This window comes from Ranitomeya imitator, chromosome 6 (genome assembly GCF_032444005.1).
Source record: "Ranitomeya imitator isolate aRanImi1 chromosome 6, aRanImi1.pri, whole genome shotgun sequence".
NCBI lineage: Eukaryota > Metazoa > Chordata > Amphibia > Anura > Dendrobatidae > Ranitomeya > Ranitomeya imitator.
Window position 1 is genome coordinate 77,401,083 of NC_091287.1, and position 22,890 is coordinate 77,423,972.

Here is a 22,890-nt window from a genome sequence, read left to right on the forward strand (position 1 = left end):
TCAGAAAGTTTGGTCTCAGTCGCAGGTCATGGGTGTTGCAACAGGATAATGACCCAAAACACACAGCTAAAAACACCCAAGAATGGCTAAGGGTACGTTCAGACTAGCGTTGTGCTAGTGTGCGTCGGCGCCTTTTCGGGCGACGCAGCGGCGACGCACGCGTCATGTGCCCCTATGTTTAACATGGGGGACGCATGCGTTTTTGCTTGTTGCGTTTTGCGACAAATGCGTCTTTTTTGCCGCAAGCGTCGGACCAAGAAAACGCAACAAGTTGCATTTTTCTTGCGTCCGATTTTCGGCAAAAAACGACGCACGCGTCGCAAAACGCAGCGTTTTTGCGTGCGTTTTGCCGCGTTTTTTGGTGCGTTGTGCGTCGCGTCGCCGACGCAGCGGCGCACAACGCTAGTCTGAACGTAGCCTAAGATGAAAACATTAGACTATTCTGAAGTGGCTTTCCATGAGCACTGACCTAAATCCTACTGAGCATCTTTGGAAAGAGTTGAAACTTGCCGTCTGGAAAAGACAACCTTTAAACATGAGACAACTGGATCAGTTTGCTCTTGAGGAGTGGGCCAAAATACCTGTCGAGAGGTGCAGAAGTCTCATTGACAGTTACAGGAATCGTTTGATTGCAGCGATTGCCTCAAAAGGTTGTGCAAAAAAATATTAAGTTACGGGTACCATCATTTCTGTCCAGGCCTATTTCATGAGTTTTATTTTTTTTTTTTAATTCTATGGAAGCATGGTTGAAAAGCAATGTCTGACTTTCATTTGTTTGTTTTCAGAGATTTTTTAAAATTTATTATTACTTTTGTCAGATTCAAGTTATTTCTGTGATCATTGTGTTTTTTTCTGTCATTAAACGAGGGGTACCAACAATTTTGACCATGTGTGTATGTCCTTTATTATGTTAGGCTAGCTTCTCCTCTATAGATGTTAACCCTGTAATGTCAGGATGTGATTTCCCCATCCTTATAGATTTTAATTCCCTTTAAAAATGTAATCTTTATGTAGTTAATGAGCTGAGGTGCCAGTACCCGACCCTTCCCTCCTTCAATTCTTCACAAATATCAAAACAGGAATGAAATACAATGTCTGCTATAATTCTTCTTTTTCTTTCATTTTATAGTTTATGAGCGAGAATCTAGAGAGGAGAATGAGGTAAATGCTTACTTACCCTAAATCTGCAATCTCTCTGATAGACTAGGGCCAGTGGATGGCGGAGAGTCACCTTCCATGTCACCCATCGTCTCCTGCAATTCTGCTTCCCACAGGGAAACATTGCAGCTCCATGTGAGAACAGTAGGTGACTCTGTATTACCGCCGAGCATGAGCCGAAGGGCAAGTTCAGATGTGGCAGATTTATAGTGTCCAAATTTTTGGAAATTCATTCATGGGCCCCCTTCACATGTCGGTAAAATATCAATACTGGAAAAAACTATACCAGTGTCATCAGTCTTTCAGATCAGTGCACCATCAGTGTGTCATCAGTGTGCCATCAGAGTGCCATCAGGGTGCCATCAGTGTGTCATCCGTGAGCCATCAATGTTAGTGTGTCATCAGTGTGCCATCGGTCTGCCAGTGTGTTATTATGAGCCATCATTGTGTCATCAGTGTGTCATCAGTGTGCCATCAATGAGCCATCAGTGGGCCATCAATGAGCCATCAGTGTGTCATCACTGTGTCATCAGTGTGCTATCAGTGTGTCAACAGTATGCTATCCGTGTCATCAGGGTGTCATCAGTAAGCCATCAGTGTGTCATCAGTGTGCCATCAATGAGCCATCAGTGTGCCATTAGTGTATCATCAGTGAGCCATCAGTATGTCATCAGAGTGTCACCAGTGTGCCATCAGTATGCCAGTGTGTCATCAGTGTGCCATCAATGAGCCATCAGTGTGTCATCAGTGAGCCATCAGTGTGCTATCAGTATGCCATCAGTGTGTCATCAGTGTGCAACCAAAAGCCATTAGTGTGCCATCAGTGTGTCATCAGTGAGCCATCAGTGTGTCATCAGTGAGCCACCAGTGTGCAATCAGTATGTCATCAGTGTGTCACCAGTGAGCCATCAGTGTGTCATCAGTCAGCCATCAGTGTGTCATCAGTGTGCCATCAGTGTGTCATCAGTGTGTCACCAGTGAGCCATCAGTGTGTCATCAGTCAGCCATCAGTGTGTCATCAGTGTGCCATCAGTGTGTCATCAGTGTGTCACCAGTGAGCCATCAGTGTGCTATCAGTGTGTCATCAGTGTGTCATCAGTGTGTCACCAGTGTGTCACCAGTGAGCCATCAGTGTGCTATCAGTGTGTCAGTGAGCCATCAGTGTGCTATCAGTGTGTCAGTGAGCCATCAGTGAGTCATCAGTGACCCATCAGAGTGTCTCCCAATGTGCCATCAGTGTTTTGGATTAGTGTGCCATCAGCCCAACCCATGAGCCATCCATGTGACATCCATTTTTTCCCAGTATGGATTAAGAAAACATTTACAGCACACAGATGCCATCCGTGTGCTGTACGTGTTGTACATGGACCCATAGACTTGTATTGGCCTCTGTCATCTGTGCTGCTGGTAAAACGCGGACATGTGAGCAGCTCTATAAGGTATAATGGTTTCGCGTGGATATGTGTTTCCAGTACGGGTGGAAACGGCTGCTACACGCACTGGAAACACGTATATGTGAAGGAGCCTTACACTACGCCAGTTTTCTGCATACAAAAGTTGTACATTTTAGTGACCATTGATGATCTCCTGTTATCAGCTATGGAGCAGATACAATCATTCCTAATTGTCTTCCTTACTCTTCAGTAGAATGAAGTTAGCAGAGCAATATGAGGAATACCTGTTTGAGAAGTATGTATATCATATAACTGGGATTATTGATCCTCCTAGACTCTCCCTGTAATGATCCACCACAGGGATGTTCGCTACGAGTCCGCATTGGCTATATTAACCCCTTAACGACTGGGGTTAATATATAAGATCCCACAGAGGAGTGGTGGACTCACCCAGTCATGTAGAAACAAGAGAACAATTATAGAACCAAAAAACACATGGGCTACTTGTACAGTGAACAAGTCTGTAGAAACCTGTTCACACCACCAAGAAACTTGAAGACACAAAAAGAGCACAGCGAGGTCAAAAATACTCTGTTGTAAAGAAGTCACAGTAAATGAGCAAGAGCTAGTCAAAAAAATGAAAACAATGCAGGGTATTTAGTTAATACATTTTTTTGCAAAAAAAGTATATTAAGCTGCTCCACCAATTGCCAAGGTATACCCATAATAGAGGAGTCCTATCTAATGTATATAATCCCTGTGTACTGTGTAATAGTTGTGTTTGACCATGCAGGAACATGGTCTGATTATACATCTGACCAGGGGAGGACGAATAGGAGAGTATACAGACAGGACATCACGGGATCGTAAATTATTGTTTCTTTAAAGTAAAACATTGTTTAAAAACAGACAAGAAAAGGTTTTACCTTTCAAAAAGAATCAGCTGTGATCCCTGCTGTAATGTCTGTATACTGTTTTCATTCCTCTCCTGCTGAGGAGCTGTGGTGGTCAGATGATGTTCCTGTACGGATAGACACAGCAATTACACAGCACATAGTAGGGGCACATGTATAAGATATTCTCAGCACAGGGACATTACTTTTAATCACATCCAATTGTGTAACTTATTTTAATTCCAAGATCTATTGACTAAAATGAACTTTGTTTGTGGGAAAACTCCTTTAATACAAGATGCACCACTAACCAGACAGCACCATGAAGATCAAGGAGAAACAAGTGAAGGACAAAGTTGTTGAGTACAAGTACAAGTCCGGGTTGGGTTGTACAAAAAAATCCCAAACTCTGATAATCCCCGGAGCACCATGAAATGCATTATCATCAAATGGAAAAATCATGGCACCACAACAACCCTGCCAAGAGAGGGCCACCCACCAAAACTCTCAGCCCGGGCAAGGAGGTCATTAATCAGAGAGGCAGTACAGAGACCAAAGGTAACCATGAAGGAGCTGTAGAGTTCCCAAGCAGAGACTGGAGTATCTGTTCATACGACCACAATAAGCCATACACTCCATAGAGGTGGCCTTTATGGAAGAGAGGGCAGAAAATAGCATTTACTTACACACAAAAATTGTCTTGTTTTGAGTTTCGAAAAGACATGTGGGAGACACCTCAAATATATATGGAGGAAGATGTGGTCAATTTAACTTTTTGGCCTCCAAGGTAAACACTATATCTGGCGTCAAACCAATACAGCTCATCCCTCAAAGAACACCATCCCTGCTGTGAAACGTGATGGTAGCATCATGCTGTGGGGATGTTTTTCGGCAGCAAATACAGGGTAAATGGTCCAAATCGAGGGGAAGGTGGATGGTGCGAAATACAAGGATATTCTTGAGCAAAACCTGTCTTAGTCTGTCAATGATCTGAGACTGGACAGAGGTTAGCTTCCAACAAGACAATGACCCAAAGCATACTGCTGAAGCAACACTCGAGTGGTTTAAGTGGAAACATGTAAATGTTTTGGAGTGGCCTAGTCAAAGCCCAGACCTTAATCTAAATTGAGATCTGTGGTCAGACTTGAAGATTGCTGTTCAGCTGAAGAAACCATCTAACTTGAAGAAGTTGGAGCAGTTTTGCCTTGAGGAATGGGCAAAAGTCACAGTGGCAAGATGTGGAAAGCTCATAGAGACTTATCTAAAGCGACTTGCAGCTGTAATTGCCACAAAAGGAGGCTCTACAAAGTACTGACTTTAGGGGGTGACTAGTTGTTCATACTGAAGTTTACAGTTATTTTGTCCCATTTGTTGTTTGCGTCATAATAAAAAGGAAACCAAATGCTCACAGTTGTAGACATGTTCTTTACATAAACTGATGCAAACCCTCACAAAAAACACTGAAATTCCAGGTTGTGAGGTCGCAAACCACAAAAATGCCAAAAAGGGTGAATATTTTCATGGTATTTATTTGAGATTTCTTCTATTTCTTCAGCAGCGAAGGTGATGAAAAATAAAAAAGAGAACCGTACACCAAAGTAAGGAAGAACTTCTCCCATTGTTGTATGTGACATTGTTACACTAAGGCCAGGATCACACATGCGAGAAATACGGCCGAGTCTCGCATGGTAATACCCGGCATTGCCACCTTCTCTCTGGAGCGGAGCGTGCGGCTCCATGTATTGCTATGCGGCGCACGCTCCGCTCTGGAGTGCCGGTGCCAGAGCTTGGTTTTAACCTGCGAGACTAGGCCGTATCTCGCTGTGTGTGATCCTGGCCTTAGGCTCATAATAGCTAGGGTAGATATACTTTGTGTCTTCCCTTTATGTCTTTACACTATATTGTATATTTTTAATGGAAGAAACCAATATATTTAAGAGTCTATCTATATGTCCTAGAGCGAGAGAAGAGCATTTCCCTTTTCAGTTCCGGTTTTCCAAACTCACTTACCTTCCTGTTCTTTCTTTTCCATTCTAAACACTAGGCTCCTCAGAAACGTTTTCTGCTGCTTCAGCAGCACCGTGGCATAATAAAGAAAAAGCGTAAGTATAATTTTTTTTCTGAATTAAAAAAAAACACTTTCAATTTGTGCACTGGATTTGTGCATTCAAGTGAATGGGTCTAAAAAAAAAGAAAAATGATCATCATGCGGATGTCAGGGATTTTATTGATGTTTGGAAAACCTCCATCAGTCATTTGTTTTCCCATGTCAAATAAACTGATGCCATACTGGTCGTAAATATGGACATACTGGCCAAAAAATGAAAACTCTTTTTTTTATTATAAAAAAAAACTAGTGTGGAATTGGCCATAGGCTTGTTCCACTCAGTAAATATGTGATTGATCTCTAGATGTAGTTTAGAATCATTCGGTCCTTGCTGTATTAGAAATGATCCTGGTATTCACTGATGTCCTGGTGGGTTGGTGCTTAGGCAGAAGAGTCTTTTCCGAGTGTGCAGAGCAGCAGGTAATCATCACACATGGGGCCATGGCCTCCGCTGGGACTGGATCGCTCTAATCAGGGCTGAGGAAGGTGCAGGACTAGAAAAGCCGAATCAATGGGAGATTTACAGGGGACAGGTATGTGCTGATGGTGCCTTTTTAGGCTGCTGAGTTTTCCGAGGCGAAGCCGCTTCAGGAAAAATCCGGCAACTTTGTTGGCCATTTTGCCATAGTTTTTGCAACAACTTTGCCATTGGTGTATTTTCTTTACATATTTCAAGCCCCAACCAAAAGTCATGTAGGCTGGTAGTTGGCTATATTCATGTTTCGCACACTACAGCCACATGTCCATCTGAAAATAAAATATTGATTGAGCACATAAAGGAAGTAAAATCCAATTGTTTGCAGTAAAACTTGTGCGATTGAAGCTTCTGAAATTTTCGTCCCCTATAATAATTTCTATTATGTTCCTGGGTCGCGGGATGCCGCGCGTGCGCAGAAGAGATCGCGGCGGCCATTTTCCTGAAGCCGAGTTTGCATTTGTTTTCCCATGTCAAATAAACTGATGCCATACTTGTCGTAAATATGGACATACTGGCCAAAAAATGAAAACCCTTTTTTTTTTTATTATAAAAAAAAAACTAGTGTGGAATTGGCCATAGGCTTGTTCCACTCAGTAAATATGTGATTGATCTCTAGATGTAGTTTAGAATCATTCGGTCGGTTTGCATACTCGGCTTCAGGAAAATGGCCGCCGCGATCTCTTCTGCGCACGCGCGGCATCCCGCGGCCATTTTCCTGAAGCCCCGTGCAGCAGAGCACTCCATCTGCGCACGCGCGGCCCAAGGAAGATGGCCGCCCCCACCGAAGACAGTAATAGCGCAGATCGTGGCGCTGTTTCTTCACGTGCGCACAAGTGGATTCGGCACTGGGACATGCGCACACCACTACGCCACCAACGTAAAGCTGGGGAAGAAACAGCGCTGTTACCACGCCCACCCGTCCTGACCAGCCTGATTTGACCACGCCCACCCGACCTGACCAGCCTGATTGACAGGCGAAAACGGCGACTTTGGTAATGTATTTCGCAGCATAGGTGGGGAATCAGGGTACACTACATACACTATTGTAACGCACAGCGCAGGCCCTATTTAACAGTATTTTTATCTCAATCTGAAAAAACGGGGTGACAGGTTCCCTTTAAGTAAAAAGTCTGCACTGTATGGAGCGAGGTCATGCACATGTCCTACTGTAATGGCGTCATCGGCGCCTCTGGCCTCTTGAAGCACAAGTCAGCAACGTTTTTAAAGGAGTTGTCCAGAATGTTACCAAGTGTTCCCTACCATAGAAAATAGAAAAACAAAAAAAACAATTATTTGCCCTATTAAAAGGCTTACCAGTCAGATGCAAAAAATTGAGATATAAACTTACTGCAGGATGTAACAATTGGTCTTACTGATCCCCGACGCTTTGCTTCTGAATGTGGGTTCCGTGGAGCCAGTCTGGGTCTGCATTGCTGGACAGACCTGGCACCAATAGATTGGTCGACAGTCACTGGCATAGTTCAAAACATATCCAGTAGCCATCTCAAACCGCAGCACTGGCCGTCCTGTGGTCCCTTCCGATTTTTGGCTGCAGTGGTCACATGAAGAAAAAAAATCACTGGCCTCAATGGTGATTCTAGTGTGTTCAGTGCAAGACCACTGAGGCCAGTGATTGACTGACTGCAGTGGTAACATTGAAAAAAACAAACCAACTTACTGGCCTCAGGGTTAATGGTAGCAAGCACAGAACAATATCACTAAGTTAGGTGATTGGCTGCAGAGGTCATGTTCATATATGTGAATCACTACAGGACAAGTAAACAAAGATGATCAGGGACCTCTGAACGGGGTGTGCTGTGGATTGAACAGACATCGGTTTTCATTATGCTATTATTTTATTATTTCCTCCTTACATCCAAATTATTTAGATTGTCTACAGATCAACAACAATCTTGTGAATTTGCCAATAAATATCTAATGTCGCTATTGAGATTTCAAGCGTTAAGTCTGCAGCAGTGTCGGTGAGTTTCGGGCCATCTGTACAGGTTTGATTGTTATATATACAGTAGACATCGTTGTCAGTTTTTTCATATTTCACAGTATATTTGTAGCTGCGATAAATGTGACCTGCTTTCTGTAGTCTGCAAGAAATCTTATTTTTTTTCCCCTCCCATCTTACAGCCCTCACGGGCAGGGCTGGCTCCAGGTTTTTGAGGGCCCTGGGCGAAAGAGTCTCAGTGGGCCCCCCCTTTAACACATACCACGATTCATGATCGCATATAAACTCAGCCATGTATTATATAGCACAGCCCACGTAGCATATAACAGCCCATATAGTATATAGCACAGCCACATATTATATAACACAGCCCACATAGTATATAGAACAGCCATGTAGTATATAGCACAGCCCACGTAGCATATAACGGCCCACGTAGCATATAACGCCCACGTAGTATATAACACACCCATGTAGTATATAGCACAGACATAGTATATAGCACAGCCCCCCTCCCCCATCCCAAGAATGGCCCCATAGTTCAGTACTGTTAGTTACAAAAAAAACACTCCTCACCTCAACGTTCCCGCGCCACGCTGCTCCCTCCCTGCTCTCACCTCGGTGGCTGCCACTGCACTGCCTGACACACAGAGAGTGCGCGATGACGTCATCGCATACCCGCAGTGTCAGGCAGAGTGGGGAATGATGGGAGAGGGAGCGTTAGGTGATGCTCTCTCCTCCATCATTTGCTTTGAACTTTACCGGCAGACTGGCACTGGCAGCTGCCTGCCCCTAATGCCGGCCCTAAATGGGCCCCCTTGTCTCGCCAGGGCCCCGGCACTTGCCCGGGTACGCCGGGTGCTGACGCCGGCCCTGCTCGTGGGTCACCTCTGTTCGTTGTGGAGCTCATCTACCGTATCCTTTGAATTACTGTTTTACATAGTTTTTCTTATTTTTATTATTGAATATCTGTTTTTTTTAATGGTTTATGATTTGTACTAAGGTGTTATCCAAACCTGCTCAGGTGCTAACCGAGTGTCTTTGGCGTGCTGGAAAAATATGTTTGAGTCATCGCGCCTGAGTGTCTCGCAGCTGTTCGACAGATGCAGGGATGCCTAACAAATGGGAAATCCCTGCATGTGTTGCGGCTGTCAAACAGCCGTGAGACATTCAGCCGCGGAGACTCAAACATATTTTTTGAGCATGCTGAAGTCACTAAGGTTAGCAAACGAGCATGCTCGGATAACACCATAACCAAGTTCGTTCACTCATCCCTAGTGTGAACCAATACCACCAAGTTTCTCAACACCTGTGCTGTCTTCCTGAAAGTTGTATATTATGTCCTGACACCCCTGTATATCCCAAAAAAACTTTTTTGATGTGCTCCAGCGAGGTATGCAAACTTGACTTCGGACCACCACTTTAACCTTACTGGGCAACGCCGTGTGCTTGAGTTCTTAGCAGTGGGATATTCAGGCATCAGATGGTTGTTGGGGGGTCTCAATGATTGCCACAAGAGGATAACCACAAATGTTGTCATCCACACGTGTAAGATATACTTGGATTCTGTCAGAGGTGTTGTATTGTAGGATCTGTGCATTTCCCTTATTTTTAAGTTTATTCCTTAATTAACCAGTGAAAATGGCTTTTCTCCAGAATCGGGACAGATATTGTTTGGTGTTACAGCTTGTCTCTCACAGGTATGTGTGATAACTTGCTAATCGTTGGTCATCCAATTACTCCATTAATTTTCTATGTCGGGAGGCAGAGAAGTGCTGCTCTCCAGCTTCAGAAGTACAGAGCCCCTAACATGAGATGTCATTTTAGAAATATAGATTTGTATTATGATTTAAGATTGTCTATTACTCTCTTCATTTTTGTTAGGTTTCGCCCGATGATAGAAATGTCCTTTGGGCACTGATAACATTTTATGGTGGGGACTATCAACTGAGTCTTAATAAGAAGTGTACTCATCTAATCGTTCCTGAGCCAAAAGAGGTAAGAACCATTTGGAGATGGTCTCATTCTTTGATATATGGTATGATTTCATTTTTTTACGTTATGTCTCCTTTCTTTTCTTCTCAGACCAAATTTGAATATGCCTATCAACGCGAGAACATAAAAATAGTTGCCCCAGACTGGGTGGTAGACTCTTTATCCAAGAAGATCAGAAAAGATGAAGAGCCATACCACCTGTGTCTTACATACTATGAGGAGGAGGAAGAAGAGGAGGATAAAAAGGAAGAAAATGAAAAGAATTCCCAAAATGCAAGTGCCGATGTGGACAGATACTTCTCAAAATCTAGTCCGGCATCATCACTGGAGGCATCTCCTTTGCCTGATCAGGAAACTTCTCTGAAGCGTAGTATGGCAGCAAAAATTAAAGAGGAGCTGATATTTGATGACTCTTCACCAGAAAAGCAAGAGAGAAATCTGAACTGGACCTCTGCAGAGATACCGCAGATGAGTACTGCAAAGAGAAGGCTGCCTCAGGGCAAGGACTCGGGCTGATTAACTTGTGTGCAAATGTTCCACCTGTGCCAGGGAGCATTTTGCCTCCTGATGCCCGAAATGGTTTGCTCTCATCGGTCCCTGGAACAACAAGTTGAGAAAGGCTGGATATTATGGCTTTTCGTAGTCCAGCAACATGGACACTTGGAAACATCACAAATAATGCTGATATACAGCAAATAAATAGGCCATCAAATGTAGCACATGTAAGTGTCAATGGTATTATTGTGTATAGGACGTGACGTTGGTTAAACAGCCAATTTAAAAGGCACCTGGCTTATGATTACCGCTCAGTGGGCAGCATGAAGCAACGATAGAGTTCCTGATTTTATGGCTGGGTCACTTTATTTTTTTTACTGCTAGAAGATGCAGTGGGTACGGAAAGTATTCAGATCCCTTTACATTTTTTACTCTTTGTTTCATTGCAGGCATTTCGTAAGTTCAAAAAAGTTCATTTTTTTCTCATTAATGTACACTCTGCACCCCATCTTGACTGAAAAAAAAACAGAAATGAAGAAATTGTTGCAAATTTATTAAAAAATAAAAACTGAAATATCACATGGTCATAAGTATTCAGACTCTTTGCTCAGACACTCCTATTTAAGTCACATTCTGTCCATTTTCTTGTGATCCTCCTTGAGATGGTTCTACTCCTTCATTGGAGTCCAGCTGTGTTTAATTAAACTGATAGGACTTGATTTGGAAATGCGCACACCTGTCTATATAAGACCTCACAGCTCACAGTGCATGTCAGACCAAATGAGAATCATGAGGTCAAAGGAACTGGCCAAGGAGCTCAGAGACAGAATTGTAGCAAGGCACAGATCTGGCCCAGATTACAACAGAATTTCTGCATTCCAATGCAATGCCCTGCACAAGGGATAAGCAACACAGCAAATCAGAAGAACTATACTACATTTCTAATTAGTGGTATTTGTTTATATTATTATTATTATTATTACACCTACTACCAGGTACGGACTGGGGATGAAATTCAGCCATGGCATTTGAAATCACCCAGGCCCATGTTGTCCCCGTCCCCATGAACCAGATGAGATATATTACTAATATTACCCTGGATGGAGGAAAGGAAGATTTACTACAAGACCAATATTTCTAATGACACCCGTAGCCTGCTGGGGTAAGTGACGGAGTCAGCAACTTGTGCTCCATCACAACTCTTAACAGTATGGGTGTCTTGAGAAGACAGATTCTGCTAACAACGTTGCAGACAAGGCAGCCCACAACCAGACAGGCCCTTCTGGCATTTGCCAGAATTGCCAGATGGCCAGTCCGGCCCTACCTACTACATATTGAGATTGGATTTGGGAATACCCGTCTAAGTGCTAATTTTGTCTCTTCCTTTCAAATGACAACCTAGAAGCTTTCCAGTATGGATGTAGGGGGCAAAGTCTTTCATAAACATTTTTATATATAATTAGAACCTTAAAAAACCTAGAGGTGGATGAGTCTCTTGTGATTTTAAGGTCAGGCTGTATTTCTGTCAATTTATCCCCTCAAAACACCAAAATTTGAGGTTAAAAATTAAAACATTTGAGAGCAGTACAGGCTATACACATGCTTTTAGAATTTTTTTTAGGTGAAAGACTACATCCGCAACCCTACATGATTGCCCAGTAACATTGGTACTACTGGCAAAGCTAGTAAGATATCACGAGAGAAGTGGGGAATTAATCGATCACCCTGGGCAGTGGAAACCTCCTTGCAATGAAATGTAACCCCCTACCATATGTGACATCCATGTAAGTCACACACACGCCGGGTGGGGGAGTATGGAGCGGGCTCTTGGAGCTGATCCGGAACCACACCAAGGAGGTACAAGTACAAGCAATTTAAGGTAAACTCTAATCATTGCCATTAACCCCTTAAATGCGACAGTTAATCTCTGACAGCGGCGTTTAAGTCATGCAGTCCTGGGGTACCTATGTGAGTTAAGTAGCATGGCTGTGACATGAGAATAAACCTTCTTGATCACTGAGCATAAAGGAATTTCTTTCTCCAGCTTCAGTCCTCCATGCTTAGTCAGCGAGGAGATTTATTTCTTCTCATGTCACAGTCCTGCTCCAGCAGCTCACTTATGTATGTGCGTTTACAATACAGCACTTCTCTCAGTTGAGACACACTTCTCAAGCAGTGCTTCTATGGACTGCAAACCATCCTGACACGTGACTAGGATAGGCTACAGTTTGAATTATGTGATGTGGTCATGTTATCACATTCTTGGGAAACCCTTTATTGGTTAACTAAACATTTTTTGTGGATCCATTTTATGGGAAAAAAATGGAGCCCTGTCCTACTTTGATCCTTGTGCTGTCCGTGTTTTACAGTTTAATAATATAGGGTAAGATAAGCTAAGATTTTTTTAATATGATAAAACAGATGAAACAAGGATTGTAAACTGATACGTGGATGGACCAAAATTGGATCCAGCAGAACAAAAGAAACACAAACTGATTATTTACATAAAAGAAAAAAAACGGATCTGTAAAATTGGTCTTATGCTATTCTATGTTGTGTGTTACCATGCTGCTAACCAAGCCCTTTGCTAAGTAACCTGATGCCTAATACATTTAGGTATGTTGATATATGCCAATGTACGTAACATAACAATTAATGATAGATGGGAGTGGAAGAGGCTGCGGTATCCTGCACATTGAGATCCTTCTGTACAAAGCTATGTGCTTAGTTCACCCTGTCAGTTTGAGCTGACAGATTCCCTTTAAAATTTACTGGAATTGCCCGGCTAGCAGAGTTGATAAATTATGGATAAAAATTGACCATATACCTAAATAGAAGCAATACCTCTTGGCCACATTTAAACTAGCGCTGTGTTTCAATATACCAGGTACATATAGAAGCTTAAAATGCGCTTTGTGAAGAATTAAAAATGTAGGCCCTGATTGCACTTGTGCTGTTTTTTATTGTTTTCATTTGTGTTTTTAAGTCTATTTTATATGTGTTGGTTTATTCTTTAGACATAAATAAATAAAATACATACTGCGGATGAAATAAGTATTGAACATGCCACCAATTTTCTAAGTAAATATATTTATAAAGGTGCTATTGACATGAAATTCATACCATATGTGGATAACAACCTATCCAATCCACACAGGCAAATAAATCAAACCAAATATGTCCATAAATTAAGTTATGTGTAATGATACAGGAAAGATATATATCTTGGTACCGTGTTAGCCAGTAGATAGGAAAATATTTAGAATTGAGAGTCCTCAGTGGTTGATACCTTTTATGTTATGTGTAATGATAAGAAGTCACACAAAAAAAAAGTATTAAATACATGAAGAAAGAGATGTGCAAAAAGCCATGGAATGTTATAACACTAGCTGAAATCCATCAGTAATTAGAACGCAATCCTGCCATTTAGTGAAAAATAATAGCTCATTCAACTGATGGCCTTTAAAAATGTGTTTCATTGCCAACATGCCACACAAGAAACATCTCATGATGGGTAAAACCAGTGAGCAGTCTCAAGACCTTTGCAACCTTATTGTTGCAAAAATACTGTTTGCATTGGTTACAGAAGAATTTATAAACTACTGAAGGTTCCAGTGAGCAGTGTTGGAGCCATAATTGGGAAGATGAAAGATCAAAGCAAAAAATATTCAAATTATAGAGAAAGAAAGGTCACACACCCTGGCACTGTCTGCCACCATGCTGCTCCAGGCCCCCCCTCACCTGCTGGCTACTGCTGGTCACATACAGTGCAACTGCCTGCCACCATGCTGCTCCAGGCCCCCTCTCACCTGCTGGCTACTGCTCGTCACACACCTTGGCACTGCCTGCCACGCCAGGGCTGCCACTAGGAATTTTGGGGCCTCATACTGTCAACATTTTTGGGGCCACCTTGAGACTCCGCCCAGGCTCCACCCCTCAAACCGTCCACAGCCCCACCGCTCTCTCTTGGAAAAACTCCACTTCTCACCAATCACCCATAAACAGCTCCCATCACCAGATCACACATATAGCCAGCAGCTTTTATTTTTGGCCAAAAGATTTTTTAAGCTGCTGCCACAACAAAGTAGACTCTTTTGGCTGAGCTTGTGCAGGCATATACTACGGAGGACAGAGAATGAACTTCAATCCAATATTGCAGCCAGCATGCAGCCAGCGGGTAAGTAAAGGGTGAATCAAACACCTGAAAACCCCGCCCCTATGGCTGAAAATGGTTCCCTCCAAATTCAGGTGACAGAGTCCCTTTAAGGGTGGACAACCCCTTTAATTCTGTCTGTAGATTGGATGCCTCTAAACTATTTTAACCCTAATAGGTCTAAACTCTATGGGCTTTATGTGTTGGAGATCCTTTGTATTTGGCATATAATGCTGATAAGCTGCATCATGGTATGTAGTTATCACCCTGCATTTTCAGAGAATTATATAGTATTCTTAAATTTGCAGGCACCATAGAAAATAGGGAAGGTGCCAGGGACTGCGGGAGGGTCATGAAGGGGTAATAAAACATGAACGAGAAGGTACCCTTCTTTCCCAACTCTGGCCTGAGGAAGTACACCCACCTTCCCGCCCTTTTGGTAGTTTTTGGTTTTGGTATGTTTTTTAAGACCTAATTTTTTTTTTACAGCTGGCAGAAATTCTTGGCCCTTGAGATCATATGGTCCCTGCCGAGGGCAGTGACTTTCATGCTGGGAATGTTTTTAGAAGCAGGACCAAAACATTTGTATGATTTCCTTTTGATAATAAAGCTGTGGCCACTTCTTCACCCAACATCACAGTTTCTTGCGTTTTGGTGCCTATTTTATGTCATCCAAGGTTATAAAGGGGAATAGAAGCAGTCATGGATGGTGTATAGAGTAGAGCAGTGCATATATTGACCCTTTGTTTAGTAATGATACATAAATAAAAGTGGAAAATATGTGACATCTGTTCCTTGCATATCACTAATTTTCACTTTCCATACCCATTTTGTCTGAAATCTCATGGTGATCAGTTCTGTATTACACTGGCAATAATTTGTCATACTATACCCTTAGGAACCGAGCGAATGTCTCAGGAGGAGATTTCTGTCTTATTGAAGTTAGCCTTTGATAACTTTATTGTGAATAATCACTTGAATAGGAGGGGTATTTTGATGAAGAAAGTTTGGCAGTTTCCTATTTATTCATTTTTTTTGTACCCAGAATTTGTGAATTTACCCAAAGTGCAGCTAAGTACAAACGAAACTTTCCAGCTGTGAAGACGGAGATCATGACTGCATCTTTAATCCTCCCACATTCCTCTCGAGTTATTCATCACTCATGCCTTCTATAAGTTCCTCCATGTAATGTTTACTGTCCTCTGTGCTGCCGAAAGTGCTACATTCCTAGTGTTCCCCAAGAAAAGTGTCTTTCACTGCTATGAGGGCAACTGTGTCGCCAAACCGTGCACAAAGTGTAGTAACTGAATACAAATCTGTTCGGCTGCACTGATTCCCCACAATATGAACTGTACTTTTCTATTTTTAGGAAGGAAAGGAAAGACCAGTCATGTACTGGGCTGTGGGTGGGGCAGACCAGTCTAACTGGTTGGGGAGTTCCCATTTTCATCAAAGCAACTGGAGAGATTCAGACCAGAATTGCTAATCATGGAAATCTGCTATCAATATTGGTAAACCTCTGCCTTTGTCCCGACCTAGAGAACCAAAATTAATAATGATAACTAACACTAATAATGACACTGTAAGCAGGTGCAGGAATGCAGTAACACAGGGATTGCAGAACCAGGCTGTATAACAGGGTTATTTAATTGGCTAACAAAGAAAAGAGTAGCAACGGTCTCCTCGCAGGGAGCTAGTAACATTAACCAATGAATAGTAACGAGGGAAGTAAACAAAGGGTTAACGAGACAGTCTGAGATGGAAATGGCACTTATCGTGGTCTTCTCTGGTACTCATTCAAATACAGTCTGATGGGGTTTGTAGTACCGGCAACGGCCGGTATGGCATCCTTAGGTGGATCCAGTGAATCACGGTCCAGCTTGTGGCGGCAACGGGCGGTCACCGGTTTTCCACTTTGAGACCCTAGTCCATTAATCTGTGCAGCCAAAGTAGGGAGCGCTGTAGGAGTCTCTGTCCAACTCGTGTGCTGCTGCTCGTCTATCGATGAAGGGGAACGCACCTTGGGTTCCTGCGCCTGGCGCACACATGGGGCAGAATAGAGACAAGGGGGCAGATGGGAGACACAGGGGCAGATGGGAGACACAGGGTGCAGGATAGAGACATGGTGCAGGATGGAGACAGATGGGGCAGGATTATGGGGCAGGATGGAGACAGATGGTGCAGGATCATGGGACAGATGGGGCAGGATGGAGATAGATGGGGTAGGATGGATACGATGGAGACAGATGGGGCAGGATCATGGGACAGATGGGGCAGGATCATGGGGCAGGATGGGGAGATCATATGGGGCAGGATGGGACATCACACGGGGGCAGGATAGGAGAACGTATGGTTGGAACCAGGAATGAGATACACGGGGCCAGGATGGGAAATATTATTACCATAGGGGTTAATTAAGGGATATTATTACTGTAGTGATGTATTTATTGTATTTTTTGAGGATACGGTTTTAAATGGGGGGGGGGGGAGGGCTGTCCTGTTACTGTGCAGAGTAACACTGTTGCTTTTTTTCTTCATCTGTTGTAGTTTAGAATTTGGGAAAAAAATAAGTAATGTGTTCTGCAGGCGGTGCTCTAGATAACTGTTATTTCCTGCAGAAACGAGCCCTGACTGGATGAAGTGATGGCGGTATGTGCTCGATGAAGAATAAAAGCAAAGATGAAGGACTTCACCTAGAGACGTCACTGGTGAGTCAGTGTGTTACCTGTACACTGATGCTATACACTGTATACTATATACAGCAGTCCTGTGTACAATGTCACCAGTGATCACAGTATTACCTTTACATTATACACTATATACAGAGCTCCTGTGTATGTCACCGGTGATCACTGTTACCTGTACACAGACACTGCATACTAAGTACAGATCTCCTGTGTATAATGGCACTTACGATGATATTAGTATTGTGTTTTTTTTATTACTGATCACTATTGTAGTATTAAGTCACTATGTGGTGGTAATATGTTGTCCAACCATGGTGTGTTGGTATTTGTTTCTTGTATGTGCTATTATTGGTGATCATATTGTGGTAATATGTGGTCTGGACATTTTGTGGTGGTATTTGTTCCTTGTATGTGCTATTATTTGGTCACTATGTGGTGGTAATATGGAGTCTGGTCATGGTGCCGTGGTATTTGTCCCCTGTATGTGGTATTTGTCATTTGAAAAATAAAAATATACCTAAATTGTATTGGATATTTTAACAAATGTTTAGTAGGTTAGAGTAGGGTAGCGCCCGACCTTTTTGTGGTGGCGGTTTTAAAAATCTTTTGACTGTGGACAGTTTGAGGGGTGGGCCCCGAAAATGTTGCCAGTATGGGGCCCTGAAATTCCTAGTGGCAGCCCTGGGCGCCAGGAAAGGCAAGAGAGGCCCGGCGCCTGCACACTGCAGTACTTTGCTCTTTGGGGTGACAGATTCCCTTTAAATTACAATACAAAGCAAAGACGTGCATAAACCATTCCACCATTACATAATGGAAACAGGGTAGTGATGGAATTTCAGTTTGTGGAGTGTGCTTCCATGATTAGAGAATATTTAAAGAGAACATGTCACATGATAAAACACTATTATTCTGCAGATATCAGATTATTAGCATTCCAAACCTGCTGGGCACCTGTACTTAGAACCCCGCTGCCGGGAGAAAATGAACTTTATGCCCCTTGGCAGTGTTCGGGTTTCAGTCATGGGAGCGGTGCTGGAGCGGGTTCATGATTTTATCACATCATATTTGTTGTGCTTGAAATCATTCTGCAGTGAAAGCAGAGTATGGTGTTATTATACCTCACATAGGATTAGACCTGAACATGCTGCTCCTGGTGAGATATAATGACAGCTTGATTTCACTGCAGAACGATTACAAGTTGCCTGAACACAACAGACATAAATGTGATTATATCTCACACACTCATAAACCTGCTCTAAGCTATGCTGGAGGGCGTGTTCTTTTTCAACTGTATTGCTTCTTGCTTATAATTGGTCAGCATCATACAAGGAGAAGAAGTACACGGCCACAGTGAAAACTCTCTGATAACACCCACTTGGACTTAATAAAAATAAACTTAATAGGTGCCCAAATACTTTGATTTGCTTAAATCTCCGCAATGGAGAAGCAAAAAAAAAAAAAACAAATAAAAAATAAAACAATTTATTCCACTAAGCAGCCACTATTACATCGTGTATCCAGTTCAACATAAAACATTTGGTAAAAGGTCCTCTTTAAATGGTCACTAGGGTTTTGATAAAAAATGTTCCCATTGGATAGCCAGTTTAATAAATTGCAAAATTGTACATTTTTTTTGTTAAAGCACCACGTCAGTGTTTTTGTTTTTAAATTTTACCTCTGGAATGGTGCTTCTAATCAAAAGACCCTGACCCTACTCATTCAGTATTTGGTCAGTATTTTACATCAGTATTTGTAGCCAAAATCAGGAGTGGAACAATCGGAAAAAAAGTATAATAGAAACACGTCACCACTCCTGTATTTTTCACCCACTCCTGGTTTTGGCTTACAAATACTGATGTAAAATACTGACCAAATACTGAACATGTGAACGTGGCCTTATGCCCATCTGTCTCCATCTTCACCTTTTAATACCACTGCTCCTGTCATTCCATGGTAGTTTGTGACCTGCCCAATCAAGTATTTCATGGAGCGAGTCGGAGGTCACTCTTCAATGCAAGTCTGTGAGAGTCTCATTTTGACTCTCATAGACTTGCATTGAGAGCTTGTAAGGTAACTTCTGACATCCGGCCAGACAAAAGTTGCGGTCACAAAATGCAGTTGCAGGACTGTAGCAGTGCTGAAAAATGGTGAAGATGGTGGAGGGTTAGTATAAGGCCGGCGTCGACTAGGCGTAAGTAAATACGGTCCGTTTTTTACGGCCGTAATACGCAGCAATTGGTCCAAAACACTGTTCCGTATTCAATGCGAGGATGCGATTTTCACGCACAAATTACCCGTGTGTCATGCGTATGGCTTCCGTACGGCGATTTTTTTCTCGCAGGCTTGCAAAATGGACATATCATGGATCCATCGGCTTAAATATTCTTAAAAACATATATACAGTCTAGATATATATATATGTCAGTGAGACATATATATATATATATATATATTTATATATTTATTTAATATTTATATTTAATTCAGCGCTAGATAGCAGAAAGCCGGTAATTCAATTGCCGGCTTTTGCTATCTCCTTCACAAACCTGACAGGATATGAGACATGGTTTACATACAGTAAACCATCTCATATCCCTTCTGTTATTACATATTCCTCATTAATAATGTTCCAATTGTCTTTGTGTCAAATTTGGGGTCTCTAGCTATTAAATTAAAGGGTTAAATCCCAGAAAAAATTGGCGTGGGCTCCCGCACAATTTTCTCCGCCAGAGTGGTAAAGCCAGTGACTGAGGGTAGATATTAACAGCCTAGAGAGGGACCATGGTTATTGCCCCACCCCCTTACCGGCTAAAAACATCTGCCCCCAGCCACCCCAGAAAAGGCACATCTGGAAGATGCGCCTATTCTGGCACTGGGCCACTCTCTTCCCACTCCCTTGTAGCAGTGGGATATGGGGTAATGAAGGGTTAATGTCACCTTGCTATTGTAAGGTGACATTAAGCCAGGTTAATAATGGAGAGGCGTCAATTATGACACCTATCCGTTATTAATCCAATAGTACAAAATGGTTAATAAAACACACACACATTATTAAAAAGTATTTTCATGAAATAAAGACACATGGTGTTTTAATATTTTATTATACTCTTAATCTACCTGAAGACCCTTGTCACCTGAAACAAAGTTAAAAAAACCAAACAACAATATTCCATACCTTCCGTCGTTACAGTCTTGTCCCACGCTGTAAATCCATCTGAAGGGGTTAAATCATTTTACACCCAGGAGCCTGCTAATGCAGCTGTGCTCCTGACTGTAAAACTTGGTGAATGAATGGAATGCAGATGAATGTACTGTAGTTACCTCGAGTCGCGGTGATGCGCCCTCTGCTGGATGAACTCATATGACCTCGAGCGTGGGAAAATATTCTGAAAAGTTCCCAGGGGAATGGGGTGGGGGCAGGATTATGTGTGGTGATTGGTGGGAGCGGAGATACTGTGCAGGGGGCAGGATTAGCAAGTAATCACGATGCCTCTTATATATAGACATATATATATATATATATATATATATACCTATTCTATGTGTACACATTTATTCTAAATATTCTATTCTATTCTGTCAGTGTGATTTTACTGTGCACCGCACTGAATTGCCAGCTTTTCTATAGAACACCGCTGGGTATTTCTCGCAAGTCACACGCATGGTCCGTGTGTAATCCGTAATTTTCTTGCCCCCATAGACTTTCATTGGCGTATTTTTGTGCAATATGCTGACAAACGCAGCATTCTGCGATTTTCTACGCCTGTAACATACCATATTTTACGGATGCGTAATATACGGCAGATAGGAGCTGCCCCATAGAGAATCATTGGGCCGTGTGCAATGCGTATTTTCTGGACGTATTTTCTGCGCTCATACGTCCGTAAAACTCGCTAGTGTGACGCCGGCCTAAGACTGAGGGTAGGGACCTTACAGTGGAAGCACCACTCCAGTGGTGAAATCCCCCACTTTCCCCACTGGACAGGTGCTTTAAGTCATAGGCACGGCATAGTTGTTTCTTAAATTTTCTGGAATAATTTGTTCTTTATCAGTGGCTTTAGTATTGGCATCTTATTCTTTATACGTCTTTCTTTTTAAGTCCTTTTTATTTTTCCTTGACAACTTTATTTATTCAGATGTTTTAGAAAGATTCATGAAATGCCACTTTTATATTTTTATGAAATGTCTGGTACGCTTTAGCCTCTTCCAGAAATCCATTTTACACGTATTTGTTCTGTCATTGGTGTCACATCCACCATTATAATCTGCGTTTTTTGAAGACCATGTGTCTGTAAAAAAAAATCATTGAGACATGTCTGTTTTTGACATCAGAGTACAGTCAGTGTATCGTGATTAACATTGCCATGGTTTGGTGAAGTTTTGCATTTAATTTTTGTATTTTTTTCCAAACGTGAAAATCACATGAAACAGTGATGGTAAAAACTGGTGCAACACTGATGAGACTCAGATGACAAACACTGATGAACCAGATTTCATCGGACTGCAGAAACACGCTTGATTAATGCCAGCATAGCCCACTGGGACAGGTCCGCAGGTCTCCACCTAGAGGGCAAGTGTAGCCTCACGTACTTGATTGATGACATCCGCTCACATGGCCTGATGCCAAGGTGACATTCCACAAAACCAGTCCAGTTTGTTGAGGCTTTGTGTATGGAGTTTCTAGAAAACTACTCACTTCTCAGCTAGCATGTTTTGGATTTTCAGAGCTTGCCTTTTGCTTCTCCCACAGTTACAGTAGATGTCTGTAAAATAAAATAAAAATAAGTCACCAACCCTTCCCATCCACAAAGATATTGCATGTGCTTTCTCATCTTCTGCTTTGGTGCAGTTATTGAAGCCAAAACTAGGAGTGGATGCAAATTAGAGTAGAATATTCCATGCTGTATATATTTCTGCTGCCTTTATGATTCACTCTTGACTTTGGCTTCAAAAACTGCGTATAAAAAAAACAAAGGCCTAGTTCACATTTATCCCGTGCTGTATGCTAGGCACTGTGTGGGGGATCCTGCAGTGACTGACTCAGCATATTCTGGCAGATGGAGACACTGTTTGGCTTCTATTCCGCTGGTGTTAGTGGTGGACACAGTAGCGTCGTAGGCTGGATCAGAAACCAAATGAGTGCAACAGCAACAAAAAATCTGACTATCAACCCCTAACAAAACAAGTGTTGTTTGATCAGGTGCAAGCTACAGTGACTGCTATATATACATACCACTAATTACAGCAGCAAACTGTATGCACTAAGGTATATGCAAACATGGTGTGTTGCTGCACGCGTTGGTTTCTATACAGTGCAGTCACAGCACCTGTTCACACTTGCTTCATTCTGGTCAGTTTCCAGAGCCCCGCAAGCAGGGCTTTGGAGTCAGTAAGCCAAACCACAGACTCCGACTCCTCAATTTCACTGACTTCCGACTCGAACTCCGACTCCATGCACTGGTCACTACTGACAATGTACATAAAGTGCAGCACACATTCATCTCAACTAAAAGCCCAGATCCTTAGATCAGGAACAGAACAGACATTTATAGGACATTTCATAACTTTCC

At 42.4% G+C, this 22,890-nt stretch overlaps 1 protein-coding gene across 1 annotated transcript in view; it reads left to right on the forward strand.

Moving 5' to 3' along the window:
- The window catches only part of LOC138643307 (PAX-interacting protein 1-like), a 38,979-nt gene extending 27,974 nt beyond the window's left edge, over positions 1–11,005 (forward strand). Inside the window, exons 2-6 of the mRNA XM_069732236.1 lie at positions 1,130–1,161; positions 2,803–2,895; positions 9,627–9,690; positions 9,875–9,988; positions 10,076–11,005. Of these exons, the coding sequence (XP_069588337.1) occupies positions 1,130–1,161; positions 2,803–2,895; positions 9,627–9,690; positions 9,875–9,988; positions 10,076–10,501 (729 nt within the window). The 3' untranslated portion in view covers positions 10,502–11,005. The remainder of the gene's footprint in view (positions 1–1,129; positions 1,162–2,802; positions 2,896–9,626; positions 9,691–9,874; positions 9,989–10,075) is intronic.
- Positions 11,006–22,890: the final 11,885 nt, after the last annotated feature.